This window comes from Aythya ferina (genome assembly GCF_964211825.1).
Source record: "Aythya ferina genome assembly, chromosome: 9".
NCBI lineage: Eukaryota > Metazoa > Chordata > Aves > Anseriformes > Anatidae > Aythya > Aythya ferina.
Genome location: NC_140305.1, coordinates 26,883,701 through 26,901,552, shown reverse-complemented (window position 1 = coordinate 26,901,552; position 17,852 = coordinate 26,883,701). Strand labels below are relative to the sequence as shown.

Genomic DNA, 17,852 nt, shown 5'->3' with positions numbered 1-17,852 from the left:
GGAGCTGGGGAAAAATTACCACAGTTGTTTCTGTTCTCTAGCCCTCAGATTCTGAAGGTGAGAATACCAGGTGGATGGGTGTTTGCAGGAGGTGAGCAGCTCTTTGCGTTTTCAAAGCAGTTAGCGATACGTGCCAAAAAGTCTGGAAAGAAGGAAAAACAAGAGTCATGCAAGCAGCAGGTGTCACTCATTGCAGTGGAATTTGCCTGCTTTTTTTTTTTTTTTTCCTTTCCCCTGCTCATGCACACACCCATGGTGTATTGGTTTTTATTTGCCCCAGTTTTCCAGTTGCGCTTCAGTGGTTTAAAAACCCGCACGTATTTTCTTTCATTTTCTTTCTTTCACAGGCTCACACTGCTTGTACCATTCTTAACAATTCTTGTCTTTTTTTTTTTTTTCTTTTTTTTTTTTTTTTTGTGCAAATATTTTCTTTTAATTCAGTAGAGTTGAGCAATGTGTTGTCCGCACAGCTGTTGTGCAATTGGAAGTTTTAGCAATGCCAGGAAGTTTTGCTGTAGCAAGTTTTTTAAAAAAATAAATAAAAAAAAAGGAACAGTCTGCAGGAGCTGGTGAGCCGGTACTCGATGTCTTTGGCCGGTAAGGTGGGGTTGCATTAAGGCTGTGTTTCGTAACACCGTCCACAGGAGGTGAAGTCCCTGTGGCCTCCGTGCTGTAGCACCACACCTACATGCGCACTGTAGGCAGCCTGAGCCTGTTAACAAAGCCATTTTAATAACTTTGTGTCTCGTTGCCAGGAACCAGTACACTGCCGGAAAGTGATGGCGATGAATAATTGCTGGTTGAATCATGGAAGTCAGCACGTTAGCGAACCGAATTCTGTGCCCTTTGGCCCGGAGCTGTATTCGTAAGCTCTTTCTTTAAACCCACTGCGTGCAGACAGCTACTGGCACAAAGAGGACACCAAAAGGCCAGCCTTTGGTTTCAGATGCTCACACGTCACCGGCTACAATCACGCACAGCATTGGCAATGCTGGTGCCCAAACAGATCTGGCATCAGTGCTGTTGTGCCTCCAGCCAACACAATTGTTGTGACAGAGGGAGCAGTCCCTGGCTCGTCCGAGTGGTGGCTACGTGGGGCTGGATGCGGCGGGGTGTTGTGTCTCCCAGTCCACGGTGTCCATCCCGCTCCCCTTTGCCCCCTCGTGCTTCACCCCACAGCGCTCCTTCCCTCTTCCCTGCTGCTGGCTGTAGAGATCTTTACTTCGGAGATCTTGGAAAGTCGTCTTTTTTTAACAAAATATTTTAGGAGACTGGCTTCTGTTCTTTATGTTATCTCTAATAGGACTTCTGATTGCACGTACACTTCCACTGTGGATTAAATGTGAAAGAGCTTGGCACCACAAGAGCTGGCAGTGCTGGAGAAACAACACTTCACTCTGCCAAATCACGACTTCAAGAAGAATGCTAGGTACTTATACAGTACACCTGGACTCCAAATTAACAGCCCAGAGAAACAATAAAGATTATTTGAAATGCTTCCTAGGGGGTGATTTCTTTAAACCCTTACTCACTCGTTTTGAAAGAGAAAAGAGGAATTCAGGAGCATAAGTTACAGCCTGCAGATCTTACTGTGAATAACGTGGTGTGAAAGCGGAAGCGTCATTATGAACACCGCCTCTTATTTCAGGGTTTCTCTGTTTCACGTTAACTGATTCATTACCTTCCACTCCCTAAAACTCTCATTCTGTTGGTTTCAGTGGCATTCCTCCTGGCATTACTCATTTCTTGCCAGTGGAGCTACTGCCGGTGGCTGGCTTAAAGTCTTTATCAAGAAGAGATTCAGATATCACCCCTGTGTAAAAATAAACCTTTGTATTTATTTATTTATTTTTATTTTCCCCAACTCTTATCATCTAAAATGCCAAAGTCTTCAAGCCTTACACTCCAGCTATAATATTTCCTGCCTTCTGTTCTCTCCCTAATGCTGCGTTTGTGTAAAAGTGCTTCATAGATTCTGTCATCAGGCGGTGAGGCATCGGGGTACTAATTTTAGCACGTGTCTCTCACTCATTTTTTGAGCTGATGGCGAAGGGTCAGGGCGTTAGCCTGGAAAAAATCCCACTGGGGTCACTAGCACAGAGCGAGCAGAAGCAGGCAACCGGAGGGGTGGAAAGGAACAGGCTGTGTCCGGGCAGGCAGACATCAGCAGGACAGATTTAGCTCTGGTTCAGCCAGGAGGAGATTTGTCACTAGAGGGACAGGCCTAAATTATTTTTAGGGGTTGCATCATGAGTCTGCAGCTTTAAAGGACAGCGAAGGGAAGAGCGGCGTGCCCGGGGAGGGCTTATCCTGTTCTCTCAGAGCAGGGGCGAAGCGCACACAGCCTGGGACGCTGAGGAATGTGCCAGCATGTGGAGACACCGTGTGCTGCTCCAAGCCCAACGCCAGCTGCTGCTCCTCCTGGCTGGGACACCGGCAGCCTGCAAAACCTTAAATCTCATGTGCTGCCCTTACCCCGGGCAGGCTGAGCCCAGCGGGACGGGCGGCATTCCCACACACCCCAAGCATCACCAGCAGTACCTGCACCCTGCAGCCGGGCTCCTGGGGCAGGGGAGGCCACGCTGCCGAGCACGTTCAGCCCGGAGAGCTCCGTGCTGCAGCACTGGAGATGCACAGAACCACATCCTGCGCCGGGCTGGCCGTCTCCTGAAGCGCCACCCGCTAGGAGCAGCTGCGCCGTCGAGAAAATGCCCCCTCGCCATCGGTTCAGGCAGGTGTTTCCCCTACAGGCAAATAAAGTCGGTACCGAAAGGCCTCGTCTCATGTAAATAGCAGGCAAATCTTTCACCGCCGTGCCCATTTGCATGTGTGTGTTCAGCAAACTGTATTCAGCTCTTCGGAGCATTTTGGAGCGTCCAATTAACCTTAAATGAAGTGGTTTACACTTTTTTTTTTTTCCTTCTTCCTCTAGAAAAAGATTTGAACAAGCAGGTTCATCAGGTCCTTGCCTCCTCACCCCTGCTCCTCCTCCAGGGATCTTGTTTCTCTTCCAGCATTTCAGGGAAGCTCTGGGCCCCTGGCACATTGTGCACTGATGGCAGCAGCGGGTGAAATCCCGTCCTGTGCAGCACAGGGCTGCTTCAGGCAGAACAGCACCGCTGCTGAGAATATATATGGGGTGTTACCAAAAGAAACCACTGGGTAAAGTGCCAACTTCATCAGAAAGACACCTTGAATGTGAAAACATTAAATATTATGCTTGCTGTTCATGGTGGTTCATGGTCTGAGCTATGGGAGAGTGTATGCTGTAGCTCATGGTCTCAGCACGTGAACGAGACCTCAATAACACAGCTCGCTAATGGTTATTAGACAACCTGCAGTGCCTCCCGTGATGTTAACTGCGAGCACAAGCTGCAGTCCCTTTGCTGTTTATAACAAGCGCTGCGTTTCTGGGCTTTTGGCAGGGGCCGTGTGCCATCCAGTGGGCTGAGGCCGTGCTGCAGCAGAGCAGGAGGTGGCTGCTGCTGCGTCACCAGCAAAGGGAGAGGAAATTAAACCTGCAGTACCTGGGCGAGAGCCTGTTTTACTGACGGAACCACCGGCAGTATTAAATACAGACAGATTTCAGCCCTGACAGGCCGCAGGCCATTTACACCCCAAAGAGCCTGCCATGCACAGGCTGCCTGGCCCCATAGCACTGAGAAAGCTGAGACACCGACACCCCACACTATTCCCAGCACCAGTGGGTTAGAAACAAGGGAGACCCTGAACATTCATGCTCTCTGCAATGCTCTCTCCTACGCTTCAAGTGAAAACCGCTTTATAATTGCGGAAGAAAAGCCTCACTGCGGTGCCTCTCACCCAGCAGGAGGCAGCACTTTACTGCAAAAAGAACCCAAACTTCATGACCTCAGGTAAAATCCAGACATTAAAGTGAACAGAAAATCACAGCATCGTGCCATGCCTGCCTCCAGCAGTTTTGTGGACAGGGGGCTGCTCAGTGAGCACAGGCGAGATTTGCAGTGCCGGCCCTCCAGCCTTAAATTGTCTGCTTTGGGGGAAGGAAGCCGAGAACCTGGGGAAGGAAACCCTGCATTTATCCTGTGTTGGTTGCAAACATCACCGTACTCAGAGCGGGTTATATCAGATTAAAAAATGAAATCATTAATTTTAAATCACGACAAGGAAGCATCCCTGTTTTACACATCCCATGGCCTGTCTCAGAAACGACGGTAAGCCTGCCTATTTTTAGGTTCAAATACAGAAGTATTACCAGTCGAGCTGGAAAAAGGACTTTCTGACTTCATTTTGCAGCGAAAAAACCCTCGTGCTACCTCAAAGATCACCAGAATTTCGCTCTGGAGCTGTGATGGGACCAACAGAGGTGATCAGCATAGGTCAGCCGGCTCCTTTTACGGCTGGTGACATACACCATTACAAAAATAAACATAAAAAATCACAGTTTACCACAATTATCATTGTTAATGCATTTGATCTTCATAGAAATCACTCAAAGCTGCAGGTCGGCTCCGTCTCGCGGGCTCCACTCCCCCAGGTCTCTGCTCCTTCCCCACAGGGACCGGAGCCGAGCGAGGCCTCCCCAGGGCCCTGGCTCCTTTGAAGTAACTTGCTGCATATTCAAGGCTCCACGCAGAGCAGGGCTCGGCCAAAAAAGCCCCACTGCATGCTCTCCTGCTTCCTCTGCGCAGCCAGGGGTGGATGGTGATGGAGCCCACGTGGAGCCCCAAGCCACCGCCCAGCTCCTGCACCAGCAGACGCTTCCCGGTACACCCTGCTGAGTGCTCCCAGGTGCTTTTTTTTAAGTGACACTTCCTAAATATGCACATCCATCCTAAAGATCCTCCCTGCCAAACAGAGGGGTGAGTCTGCGTGCAGGCAGACATCTCTGCCAGCCGGTTTGCTCCTTCCCAAGCCAAGGGGTGACCTCTGCCTGCAGCTCAGTCCCTGATGCTTGGTGCTTGCCCTGCTGCAGCCTTCATTAAGCACGGTCCTGCTTTTAGGTGTGGCTCCAGGTGGGCCTGATGATCTCGAGTCCATTTCCCATCAACTATTCAGCAGAGAGCCAGCACCAGGAGCTCAGCCCTGCCGTGTGCTGACCCACATGTGTCGTGCCCCAAAAATCCTTCACAGTGCCCACTGGGCTCAGCGTGGTGGGCAGGAACCTCAGACGAAGCACGGACGTGCTCTCAGGTGCCTCCTGCTGCCAACCCACCAGACATCACGTAATTAAACGGTGGGACTTGGCCACACGGGGCCAAGGAGGTGGCTGGCTCCATGATTCCACAACACCCTGCTGCTGCTGGGAGAAGCACCCAGTGCCCGAGGGCCCTGAAACCTCTGGAGGAGGCAGAGGATGGTGCAGAGAGGGGCCACCCCACCTCTGCCTCCTCCCCATCTGCTCCTGGTTGCTGTCGGGGCAGGATGCTGGGCAGCTGGCTCCCAGCTGAGCCCACTGATCCATTGATCCTGCAGCTAACAGGCTCGTGGGCTTTAGAGTTTAGTACCAGCCCTGATACGTTACACATGGGTTTTACTCCTCATTTCATAATAGTATGTACAACAGGCTGCTGATAAAATCATAATGTTTTCCATCATCCTTCCCCACCCCCGCTGCAGTGCCCTTGTCAAAGACAATCTGAGCAGCGGGGGGCTGCCGGCGAGAAAGTGAATTGCTGTGAATGGGGAGAGCTAACAGAGAGCAGGAAGGGAAACCCAAAAGCAGAGCCCAGCTTTTTGAAGAGGCGACTGTTTTTCACATGCGTTCTCATTAGTGATTAAATGGACCAGGATACAGCCAGATGTGATGCACTCAACACAGCTGAAACAGTTTGCAAAAATAGTTCTGGGTACTCAGCTTCTATTCAATTTGCTGCTTTTTGTTTGGCCAAAAAATTATCTGGAGGGCTGCAAGGTGTTTACCAAGCTATTGATGAACTCCGGCTGGAATAACTTTGTACAGGACAAACATTTCTCCCCAGCCAACATTTACTAACTCTCTTTTTTTATATTCCTGCCTGCAAACCAGCCGTTCTGTCGGGAAGCAGGAACAACAGCAAGGGGCTGATGATGTATTAGGCGAAGTGAACCATTTCTGGTAATCTATCCCCTGAGATTATGAGACATGGTCGAGGTGGTTCAGTGTTCTCCCGGCAGTTTCTCCTGCACACCTTTGTTTTTAGCCTCCAGATGATTTTGGCTGATGGAGTGAGATGAAACTAGGGTCCTGTGGCCCCTTCCTTCTTCCATGTAGCAGGAAGTATGAAGGATCCTGGGGCTCAAACCTTGGTATAAACCACCTAGCCGTGCCCCTTGGTGGTGCTCAGTGAGCTCTGCTGAGGGCTCAGGGCTCATCTCTGCTTTTTGGGAATATTCACGGTGGTGTGGTGGGCAGGATGGCCACAGGTCCACTGCCGAAGATCACGGCTGTACCCTTGTGAGAAAGGACTTGCCCCCAGGACCGGTGTCTGGTGCCCTCAGCCACAAACCAGGGGTGCTGTGGGGCTCCCTCATGTCCCCGTTAGCCCGACTGATGGCAATCTGAACTGGCTGGGCTCAATTTTCCCGGAGACATATCGTGCTGGATCCAAATCTGCCAGGCACATGGTGAAAACACAATGAAACAGATACTGCACAGCCCCCGGCAGGGAGCCAGCGGAGCAGTCACAGTCCCGTGCACACATGGGATATGTTTAGAAAGCGCCTTTGATTCCCTGTGGTGTGGGTTTTAGTGGATGTTTTAAAGCCGTACCTCGTAGGTGTGAGCGGACAACCTGCTTCCTCCTCTCCCCATCCCACTGCTGGTGCCGGTGGCTTGCTGCCGGGGCGGGGGAACAGAGGGGTCCCGGTGAGCCAGGTGGGGCAGCTAAGCACGGATAGGGTGTAAGAGTTTTGTTTATTTCTTGAATTCTGTTCCATTTTGGAGTCACTTCCCTTCCAAACAAAGAGCAACCGTGGCGGATTGCTGAGGGGCAGTGTGAGAACAGGGAGGTGAGACGGCGTAAGGGCCAGCAAAGGCGAGAGGCTGAAGGGCAGAACCACGGCCACGCAGGCTGGGACAGCTCCACGGCCAGCACACGGTGCCGCAGAGCGCAGCGAACCCACGGCCACTCGCTGCTGGCACCGGGGCCAAGGCGGCCGGGGCTCAGAGCTCGGCACGGCCGTCGGAAAGCTGGCGGTGGCTTCTCGGCGTCAAAACTCAGGCACAGGCACGGACAGCTGGAAAAACATACTCTGCTGTTGCCTAAACACCACCTGCACTGAAGCAAAGGGTTTTCACACGTACATTCTTCAAAGGAAAAACAACAGCACTTGCCACGAGTGTTTTCACATGGGCTTGAAGTCCCAAATCGCAACCAAAGATGTTTGGTCGCAGGGCTGTTCTGTGCCGTGTGACACACCGCCTCCTCCTGCAATAAAGAGCCGGCCCGTCAGGGACGTGTCTGTACCCACTTGCAAGTGTTACCTGGGTATGTAAAGCTGTCCATCACAAAAATAAAAATAAAAAAAATACCCACTGTAAAAACAAAGATCCCTCTTACGGACACACGTATTTTCCATGCATAACTAACAAGAGAAGGTTTGACCACCTGAGGGTGCTGGGGCTCGGCTGTGCCACCGGGGCAGGGGGCTCAGCCCGGTGAGCCCAGTGCAGGGCACAGCCACCACGGTGCCCTGTGGGGCTGTTGCACCGGCGAGGTTTCAACACCGAAGTCAGCCTTGGATGGTTCCCAAGAGGGTAATTTTTTAACTCTCTTGAAAGGAAGCTGGATACGCTTGTTACTGGCAACAAAAGGCATTGTTTGATTTGTAAAGACCCCTCAGATTCTAATTTCCTCATGCTTTGTCTACAGGACATACAGAACTCGTATGTCTAGTTTGATTTCCCTGCTGAGGAAGAGCCAGAAGAAGTGGAGGGCAGAGACCAGCAAGCAAAACTTGGCCCCTGAACAATAGCTATTGCTTAAACAAAACAGTACTTCTGTCCTAAAAATGTCAAGTGATTTCAGTATGTATTAAAAGTTGCAGCTAATTAAACTCCGGGATTACCTTCCGAATGATTTTTATCCACAGCAGACAGGCAGAGAATTTATCCCAGAGTATCCATGCTTACAGAAGCAAATAAACCTGACCCTTGAGGTGCCCCGAGGCTGCATGAGACACATCGGGGCTCCCCAGGACAGGGGACATCCCCTGGTGGGACCGGGACCAGCACCAGGACATGGGCATCCTGGCACAACCAACCCAACGTGGGCAGTTTGGAAAGCTCCACATCATTTCAGCACCAAGTCCGGTTTTGCCTCTTTCTTCACCTAATTAGACAACGGGGAGATGTGTGGCATAACTGAGCCAGCTCAACGTGTTGGCAATTTGACGTCTAATTCATCACCGTCCACTTCCTCTGCAGGTGCAATCTAAATGCTCCCTAACTGGCGCAGGCGTGTTTCTGCTAGGGCAATAGCCACAAAACCTGCTTATCTCCTGCTTATCTCTACCCCTCGGCTGGGGGAAGCTGCCTGGAGCACCACAGTTGCCCCAAGCACGAGCGGTGCTGCTGTGGGGTGGATGTGTCCCCAGTGGAGCAGTGCCACGGGTCGCTGAGCCACAGCGATGCTCGAGGCTGGCGGGGGTGAGAGGCAGCCCAGCCCTCATCGCATCGGGGTGGAAGTGTCTCTATTTCAGCTGCTGGTGCTGAGGGGACAGGTCCCATTATTGCGGTGCTTGGGGGAGGTTTCGAAGGTAAGGCTAAGACAGGCAGCAATCGTGATAAGACTGTGGCCCTATTAGAGTTAATAGGAGCTTTGTGTCTGACCTCGCTGGGGCCAAGGGTTTCAGCCACGCAGGATTAGTCATCAGCATCAATATGAGCTAGATGAGTTGTCGACAATAGGCAGGCAAGGTTGTTCCTCTGGGATCAGAAAACCTGGAAAATCTGGGAGTGAAAAATAAAGTCCAGCTTGTTCCACTTATACCCACAGCGCCTGCGGTGCCTGTGTGCAATACCTAAGCATTTATCGCCTGTTTTATTCTGTTCCTGTCAAACGCGATGGAGAACTCTTTGTTCGAGGAGGCAGGGGAGGAATCGGAGGGTAAACTTTCCTTGGAAAACTTCCCAGAAGCGGGCTCAGCTCTCATAAACAAGCCCTGGGAAGGCAGCTTGGGAGTACAACCTATGGCTCACATTTCTAGGAACCGCTGCCGAGCGGGGCTGCGGGCGTGGAAGCGCAGGGCCTTGGAGTGCGGGGCCTGCGGAGGCTCCGGCCTGGCCCGCACCCACTTGGGCAGGCTGCGTGTGGGATTGTGCCCTCGTGGAGCACAGCAAATGTCCCGGCCTTCTGCAGTTCGTTTTCAAGCTCAGTCAGTTCGGCCCTGGGGAGGAAAGAAGGATTTTACAGGAGGGTTTGTGGGGAGCGCTGCTGTCGGCTGGCTGTGGGCGCTGAGCTCACACTGCTGGGACAGAGCCGGGACAGAGCCATGACCAGAAAGTGGGCAAAAGCTGCCGTTTGCAAACTGCCCAGGAAGAAGCTGCAGGATTTTTCAGAAAATATCGGAACAAATACACTTGAAAGGAAGCACTGTTTGCTTATGAACAACAGAAAACTGGGTGAAGTTAAACACCGTTCATTGCCGTGCACACCCTGAGTCATGGAGCTACCTTGGGGGACACCAGGTCTCCCACAGAAAAGTGGATTATTTTCTTACACAGAAATGCTCGAATGAGTCAGTGTTTGCTTCCAGGAGAAACTATGCTCATCTGTAAAACTGGGCTCCAGCCTGGGAACTGCTGGTATTTGGGAGCATCCAGATCCAGCGTTGGGTCTGGTTTCCTCAGGGATGCCGGGCCGGGATCCTGCCCCAGTCTGTTCCCGGCCACCAAAGGGCTGCAGGGCACTGGTGTGGGCTGGGAGCTCTCCCCGCTGGTGCCTGCATCCCCTGGGGACATCCCATGGCCATGCTGGGGGCAGTGCCACCACCAGGCCCCACCACCAGCCCCCGCTGCCAGCCTGCCCTCGGTGCATCAGGAGCGAGCGCGGCGCTGGCTGCGCCTGGCGAATTTAGCATCCCGTACAGCCAGGGCTTGGAAAGCATTTGCTGCACCCCTCTCCACAAGACGAAGGCTGTTTTCCTTCACCAAACACTTCCTGAATAATGGCGTCCTTCAGCAAAGGTTAATTCACCCAACAGCAGAGTGCGACTGACATCCTTTGTGCTGAGCGTTGTGCAAGGCAGCCACTTTCCTTCCTCTCCTGGAAGGGAGGAGCAGCGATGCTGTGCTGGGCCTGGACACTGGGTGCCAGGGCACTGGGACGCTGCCCTCGTCCCCTGCGGGCAGCGGTGGCTCCAGAGAGGAGCACACAAAGCGGGGTGACGCAGCGGGAACCGCCAGAGCGTGCCCTGGTCAGAGGGCAGCGGCCGTTCGGAGTTAGAAGGTTTCAGTACATGGCATTGCGAACAGAACCAGCAAAAGCTATTTATGCATTTGTTCAAGAAGAAATCTTGCAACAGTGGGATTTTTATTTTTTAATTTTTATTTATTATTTTTAAATCTCCTCGCTCTCATCATAACTAGATTGATGATTTCTGTGTTTCTCCTTTTAGGAGGATGACTAGAATAAGTTGCCAGCTGAATTTCTCTTTTATTTCATTCCAAGTTTTAATTTAAGACAGGAGAAGTGTGGCTAAGCTTCTTATTTTATGTAATTATTTCTTGGCACAGACCCCGGGGTCTCTAACAACACAGCTATGCATTCCATATTGTTCCAATCACGCTGGGATTGCGAGGAAGGACGTGAGGGACGGACGACAGCGAGGTGCTGATGACAAAGCTCCGAGGCAGCAGGTGAAGCAGCCACAGCCTTGTCCCATATCGCAGCTTCATGCTCATGCAGAGGAATCACTCAGCAGTGCCCTGGATTCTCAGCTGCAGCACCCCGCGGGCTGGGAGCTAGATGCAAACAAGCAGCGTGCTCTCCTTGCCTACATGCGCACGCACAGGCAATCAGGTGCCTTGAATTGATGCGTAGGTGGCAAATGATGATGAGGAAATGCAGCCCATCTTGTCCATGGATTTTTTTATTAGCCAGCCTGTTATGCCCCTGAGCTCCAGTGCCGTGACCTACGCAGATGCCACCAGACTTGCTCAGAGTGACTGGGTGCACCCCAGGGTACGGTTGGTCTTCCTGGCTGCCAGGGCACGCTGCTGGCTCATATTCAGCTTGCTGCCAACCCCAGCCCCCAGATCCCCCTCTGCAGGGCTGCTCTCCAGCGTCTCATCGCCCAGTCTGTACGTACAGCCAGGGTTGCCCCATCCCGGGTGCAGGACCCGGCACTTGCCTTTATTAAACTTCATGCGGTTGGTGATCGCCCAGCTCTCCAATCTGTCCAGATCTCTCTCAAGGCCTTTCCATCCTCAACAGAGTCAACAGCTCCTCCCAGTTTGGTATCATCAGCAAATTTCCTCAAAACACCTTCTAGTCCTACATCCAGATCGCTTATAAAAGCATTGAAGAGGACTGGCCCTAAAATGGAGCCCTGGGGGACCCCACTGCTGACCGGCCAGCAGCCTGATGTGACCCCATTAACCACAGCCCTTTGAGCCCTGCCTGTCAGCCAGTTGCTCGCCCATCGCGTGATGTTTTTGTTTAGCTGTAGGCTGGACAATTTGTCCAGTACGATCCTAGGGGAAGCCGTGTTGAAAGCTTTACCGAAACCCCTCAGCTGCTTTCCCTTGATGGGTGAACTTTCGGTGACTGGCTTTAACAGAGCTGTTCCCATCACTCTGCGGCACTTCGTGATCCAGCACTCATCTCCGCCTGGGAGCTGTTACGGGAATTTTCAGGAACTGGACCATGTCGAGCATCTCCCCGGAGAGCCGAGACACTTGGGGAGGCTGGAGCTGGTTTCCTCCTTCCCCTAGATGCCACCAGCAGCGATGCAGATTGCTTGCTTAGATCCACAAACCTGTGGCCGGCTTTGAAGCCCTCCCTCCAGCAACACAAAATCAACTTACACGAACTCCCAGCAGACGATAAGGGAGTGTGAGAGCATCCAGAAGGGTTTGCTGGATTTGTTTTGGTCTCAGAGGGTTTGGGGAACACGTGGAGAGCTGGACAAGAAAGGAGCTGGGTGCTGGGGGGGCCTCCTGGGCTAGGCGGCTGGTGCTCAACAGCAGCATCAGTAGTAAGGGCGGGCAGCATGGTGGCACGGGGCAGATCCATTGTCCCTGCCACCAGAAAGCCCCTTCTGCAGCCTGGTCTCCTCGGATCACACTGCCCCAGCCAGCTTCAAGCTGGTTTGTTTTTGTTTCCCACCCTCTGCTCCCCGCACCAGGCCCACGTCTGTCCCAATAACCAAATCAGAGCTCCTGGTGGGGGTCACGGCTCAGCAGCAATGGCTCGCATGAAACCAGGAGAGCTGCGAATATTTGGGACGGTGCAGAGATCAGGCTGTGAATTCGGAGGCAGGCGTTACTTCTGTCCCACCCCGCTGGAGAAACAGCAGCTGCCCAGCAATGCTCTGCAAGGAGCTCTCTGAGATGCTGGGGGCTCTTCTGCTGAACGGAAGATCCATCTGTCTGTAAAATCACCACAGGCAATTTTTTTGGAAACAACTTTTTCCAAAAGATACATTTTTCTAGGTTTTAGGCAGATTGGGAAGTTTAAGATTTTATATCTACTCAGCCTTGATCTCCAAATTAATTTCTTCACCTGCAGACGTCTCACTCATTTTTTCCCTCCTTTCCTCTTTTGCTTTCCATCTTTTCTGCAGTGCTTTCTCTGCTTTGGAATTACTGGAGGGTGACAACAGCAGCAGCAAAATAAATACCTGGGCATTTTTCAGTTTTGGAGACATTTTGAAAACTTACGGAACAGTAAAGACAAATGACTAAAAAAAAAAAAAAAGGAAATATATATATTTAAAATTACATTTACTTACAAATAGGGGGGAAAAAAAAAGCAGGAGAAAGAAGAAAAAGCAAAACATGTAATATAGAATTTTATTTTTCAGCACTATTAAACCTTTAAAATTGCCCCATCTCAGATCTGAAAAAAGAAGCAACTATGATTTTCTTTTCATGGGCACATAAACAGTAAAAAGGTAAGGTACATTGAGATTAAATAAGAGGGAAAATGATCTTTTCACAGACGGACAGTGAGTGAGGAACGCAGCAAGCCCTTACATCCTCAGATGCTCTCGGCAGTGTCCAAAGCCGTGGAGACCTCATCTCTCAGGAGATGGGCGGCCAGGGCTGGGCTGTTTCTCACCACGTCTCCTGGCCCTGAGGCAATTAGGCTGAAGAAAAAGCTGCATTTTGCTTGCGGATGTGCAAGCTACGTCTACACCAGCACACGGCGCAGCGCTGGGTCCCCCGGTGGTGTTAAAGCTGCCCCACGGCCAACCTGGCCCCTGCCAACAGCCTCCCCCCAGCTCCCCACGTCCCAGCAGCTGGGGCCGGGGACGTTCCCCTCGAGCAGCCTGCAGGCAGCTGCCCCGTCCTGGAGGTGCCACAGCCCTACAGGTAGGTGGTGGCCTCTCTGCTCTCCCTTTCTTTTGCCTGCGCGACGGCGACGTTGATGCACTGGAGCCATTCCTCCGCGTTCTTCTCGTCCTTGGCCTTGAAGACGTAGGTCTTGCTGTCGGTGAAGATTTCGAAGGCCCGGGGCAGGCTGCGGTCCCGGCGCTTCTTCGCCACCACTTTAACGCTCTGCACCTTGCTGAGCTCGATGGGGCAGTCGTCGGGGTCGTCTTTCTGAAACACAGGAGACAAAGAAAACCACGTTCGTTTGGTACAGCTTCCACCACCCTGACGGGTGATCAGCAGTGTTTCCTTGAGAAACAGGAGCCTGCTCTGCCTCTGAAGGAGCGATGAGCTGTCCCCCTTCTCCAGCTCTCCCCCAGCAAGGGAAGCAGCAACTCCTTGTCCTGGTTGTAACAACAGAGCAAATGCTTTGTGTCTGGCCCGGGACCAGGAGGGAAGTCAGGGCATTTTTCAGTGGGGAGTGGGGAACATGGCACAGCTGAGATGTAATGTGGTTTGAAAACGTACAAAGTGTACATCTGTGAAATCTTGGCGTCGTGGTAAGGGTGGGAATGTGATGCGGGGAGCGTAAGAGGTGATTATGCAAAGTCACAGACGTGTCCTGCAGGAGATCTGTGAGCACAGATACCAACTGTGGTTCCCAGATGAGAAGTTTAAACACAAGGCTCCGCTTTGTCAAGACTGCTCAGGTTTCTCCTGTTGAGCTCCCTGTGCTTTTTACCAAGAGGAGCACAGCAGGTTTTCCAAAACCTTTCTGCTCCTACCATGCAGGCAAGCAGCATCAATTCCCCATGCACCAAGAGAACTGTGCACCCCGTGAGCAGCCCTGCGGACACAGATGCCTGCCTAGCAAAACCGACCCACTCCCTTCATGTTATGTCATGGCCACACAGCCCTTGACCTCAAGTTGCTACAGAAAGTTGAGAATGTACCCTAGGCACATTTCTGTGGAAGGATTTACCACTGTTTTCCAGGAGTCTGGACTCATTTCAGACCTCTTCTATTTTGGTTTTCTAATTCCGCCCCTTCACCCACTGGCCATACGATCGCTTACGCAGAGCAAATGTTGTCCTTCTGGTTACTTCTACGAAGGGGAGGTTTGTAGTGGGACTCTGGGAAGAGGCAGGCACAGCCAGCTGGCCATCTCACAATACTTCCTCTGTGTTTGGTTTGTGTTTTCAAGCGAGCAGCGTGAAAAGTCCAAACACCCACGCGGCGCCTGTCCCTGCTCAGCGACGCCAGAGATGAAGGGGCAGAGCTGTCACGCTCAGCCAGGCAAGGCCTGTGCTGCTTCGGGCACTGCAATCAGCACCAGATGTGGCCGGGCAGAAACCTTTCCTTTTTAATACAGAACCATTCACCGGCAACACCTCAAGCTGCCTGGGCACATCGGTGCTCGCGACTGCAGCGCTTTCCGTGCATCCGCTGCCTCCCTGCTGCTGGTGGCACCTTCCCTCCTGCCGCTCTCTGGCCCAGCACCAGCACTTTGTTGCCTGCTCCCTGTCTGACACTGACCAGACTTCCCCAGCACCGAGAGGCAAACTGCTTCACCCCAAAAGGGTGCAAAGATGCAGGATCTGTGCGTGAGAAACCACCGAGCCCAGCCTGGGACACGCTCCCTTGCAGCTGCGGAGGAGCATCAGGAGCCTGGCTGTCTCCTACGCCTGCAGTCAGGGCACACTCAGCAGAGTGGGATTTGAAAATCTTCTTTTGCACATTAATTGTCTGAAGCACTTCTGTGCGGTGTCCTAGCTCCAGCCCTGCTGCAAGGCAAAGCCTTTCCCTTGGTGTCTGCAGCAGTCAGCTCTGGGCATGCACACAGCGCAAGCTGGAGGGCTCAGGGGGTTCCCAGGCTGTAGCCCAAGCAATGGTTAACAACAGGACTCAAATCTCTAATTAAAAAACAAAACAAGCAAACAAACAGAGCCATTGAAGTAACAGGATATAACGCAGCAACTTGAAAGACTGAATGCCCGGGCACAACACCCCGCTGCTGTCCCCGGGGGCTGGATGCCAGCCTGCTGCTCGCAGGAACCAGATATTTTTGTTCAACTTTAGAAAAAGCAAAGAAAATTGGAGTTTGCCAGCTAAAAAAAGGGCAGCTAACCTATATAGACTCTGCTATTAAGCAGAATCTGCTGTTTGACAACCTAACCTGCCAGCAAAAGGCTGAACATTCCTCACGTTAACAAGAACACCGAGAATGCAAATGCAAGGAGGCAACTGCTACATGCTAATGGCATCCCAGGAGTAATCAAGGTATTCTGACGTGACTTTTGCTTGGCTTGTTTGCAGAGCTAATTAAATCCATTCCATTAAATACATTTCTTTAAGCCAATCAAGTTGCTAGGAAAGTGACAATTATTCTGACACCTTAAGAAGGAAATACCAGCCAGTGCTGAACTGAAGCTGGAACGCTTGTATGGGTTGAACCATCTTCAGGATCTCAACCAAACGTCAGAAAAAGTCGCTAGAAAGTAAAGGAAAGGCCGTTTTATGAAGTATTTGCTCTCAGGAGGGTCGTACTGCCCCATGAAAGGCACTTGTTTCTCCTAGGCTGGATGCCCTGATGTGTTTCTTGGAAGAAGGGACTCAGGAAGCCATTTCAGAAGCTTAAAGAGCTTTGCTAGGGTTCTGTAATAAAAGACATTCTTTACCAGAAATATTGAGGCTTGGTTTAACTGGAAGATGCTGCTATTTTTGGTTTATCGAAGAGAGAACTATTGCAACAAAAATAAAAGGACTATTTTGCACAATGTTTGATAATTTTCATTGTGAACAGCTGAAGAAAGTTAGCTTCTAATGACTGACAAGTAATAATTATTGAGGACTGGATTCAATTACCTTCTCTTCTATGCCCAGAACAAACTTGTCATGAGTTTTGGTGGAAATTTTGAACAATTTTGCAGAAATTTCAGCAGAGTTACCCTGAATTTAGGTGAGGGTAGATGCGAAAGAACAAATTTGGTTCCTCTGGGAGAAGGGCACTTCAGCATCACCTCGCTTTAAGCAGACCTGCACCTCCTGTACAAATAACACCAGTCGTAACGCCATCACCTCAAGAACTGCTATTAATGTACAAAAGCAGGCAAGGCTTTAAAAAAAAAGTGAACTGTTGTTTCATTTAGGGGACTGCCCTGAGATGCTTGGACGGGCCTGACTTCCTGGACATGCTGAACACAACCGTCCCACCCTGAGCTACTGCTTATCCCACTGGAGTCCCATCAGTAGGGGATGCACTCGTGAAGCAGGAGCTTTGGATCACCTGGGAGCTGGTGCTGGGTGCCTGGAGGCAGCGGGGGCAATGCTCGGGCAGGGTTTGGGTAAAGCACCGAGACGTGAGGGCTGCAGCAGCCATTAGCCTGCAGAGCAGCACTGCCAGCCTCACGCTGAGCCCTCTCCAAAGTCTCACGCTCCCGATCCAGCCAGAAAAGCATAAACAGACCCTGCGAGCAAACACTTGGCTGGAGTCAGCCGTGTGGTGTACAGAGCCCATGGAAAAAGCTGAGTGGTGAAAACCTCTGGGAAATGGTGACGCGGAGGAGGGAAACAAAGGGATCAAGCTGACGTTCTTCTGACTTACGGATTTTCCTTTCCGAAAGAGCAGCTGGTTGCCAGCCAGGGTGAAGTAGCGAGTTTTCCACCTTTTGATAAACTTCCAGCGGACTTGCTTCTCTTTGAGCTTGCCTTCCATCAGAGGCTGGCCATCCTGATTTACCACTGCAGAGGTGAACACACAGCCAGGGGTTAGTTCTTTCGTCTCGGCATGCCAGGTTTTGCCGCGATGCAGAGGAGGTTTCTGCAGCTTGGCCGTGTCAGCGCCAGCCTGCATCCCTCCCCTCCTCAGGCCCTTGGTCATGTTTTACTTGGGAGGCCTGGCAGATGGAGCCGATGGCTCGGCCCGCTCTGCCTGTCACTTTTTTTCTATTATTCCCTTATTCCCCACGTACTTCCCCCACCGTAACACCTCCCAGTTGTTCCTCAGCCCCACGATAATAATTGATAGCTCTGCAGAGCTCGGTGCTGTTGTGCTCCTGCTCTGGGGTCTGAAGGACAGGAACAGCTCGGGGCTGACCCTGAGCTCCCCTGTGGCCCCATGGAGGGAGATAGGAGCCAGGATTTCCATGTGGGCTGGCAGGCCAGGTGCCCGTCCCATGGGAGCCCCACCAGCACGGCTTTCCCTCCTCATCCTCCCCTCCCCTCCGTCAGGACCGGGCTCCCTCAGTGGTAAGGACAGAGGTGTTTATTGCCAGCCCCCTCTTCTCTCTTCAGGGATATTTCAGAAGTCATTTAAGGCTGGTGATCCACTTTGTAAAAACCAGCCCTTACAGCA

At 51.8% G+C, this 17,852-nt stretch overlaps 1 protein-coding gene across 17 annotated transcripts in view; it reads right to left on the bottom strand.

The window, feature by feature from the left end:
- Positions 1–13,357: 13,357 nt before the first annotated feature.
- Positions 13,358–17,852, bottom strand: part of VEPH1 (ventricular zone expressed PH domain containing 1) — an 82,428-nt gene continuing 77,933 nt past the window's right edge. For all 17 annotated transcript variants that reach the window (XM_084530020.1, XM_084530024.1, XM_084530012.1 and 14 more), the window contains 2 exons: positions 17,103–17,239; positions 13,358–13,729 (listed from right to left, as the gene is read on the bottom strand). In XM_084530020.1, coding sequence (XP_084386146.1) covers positions 13,493–13,729; positions 17,103–17,239 — 374 coding nt within the window. In that variant the 3' untranslated portion in view covers positions 13,358–13,492. The remainder of the gene's footprint in view (positions 13,730–17,102; positions 17,240–17,852) is intronic.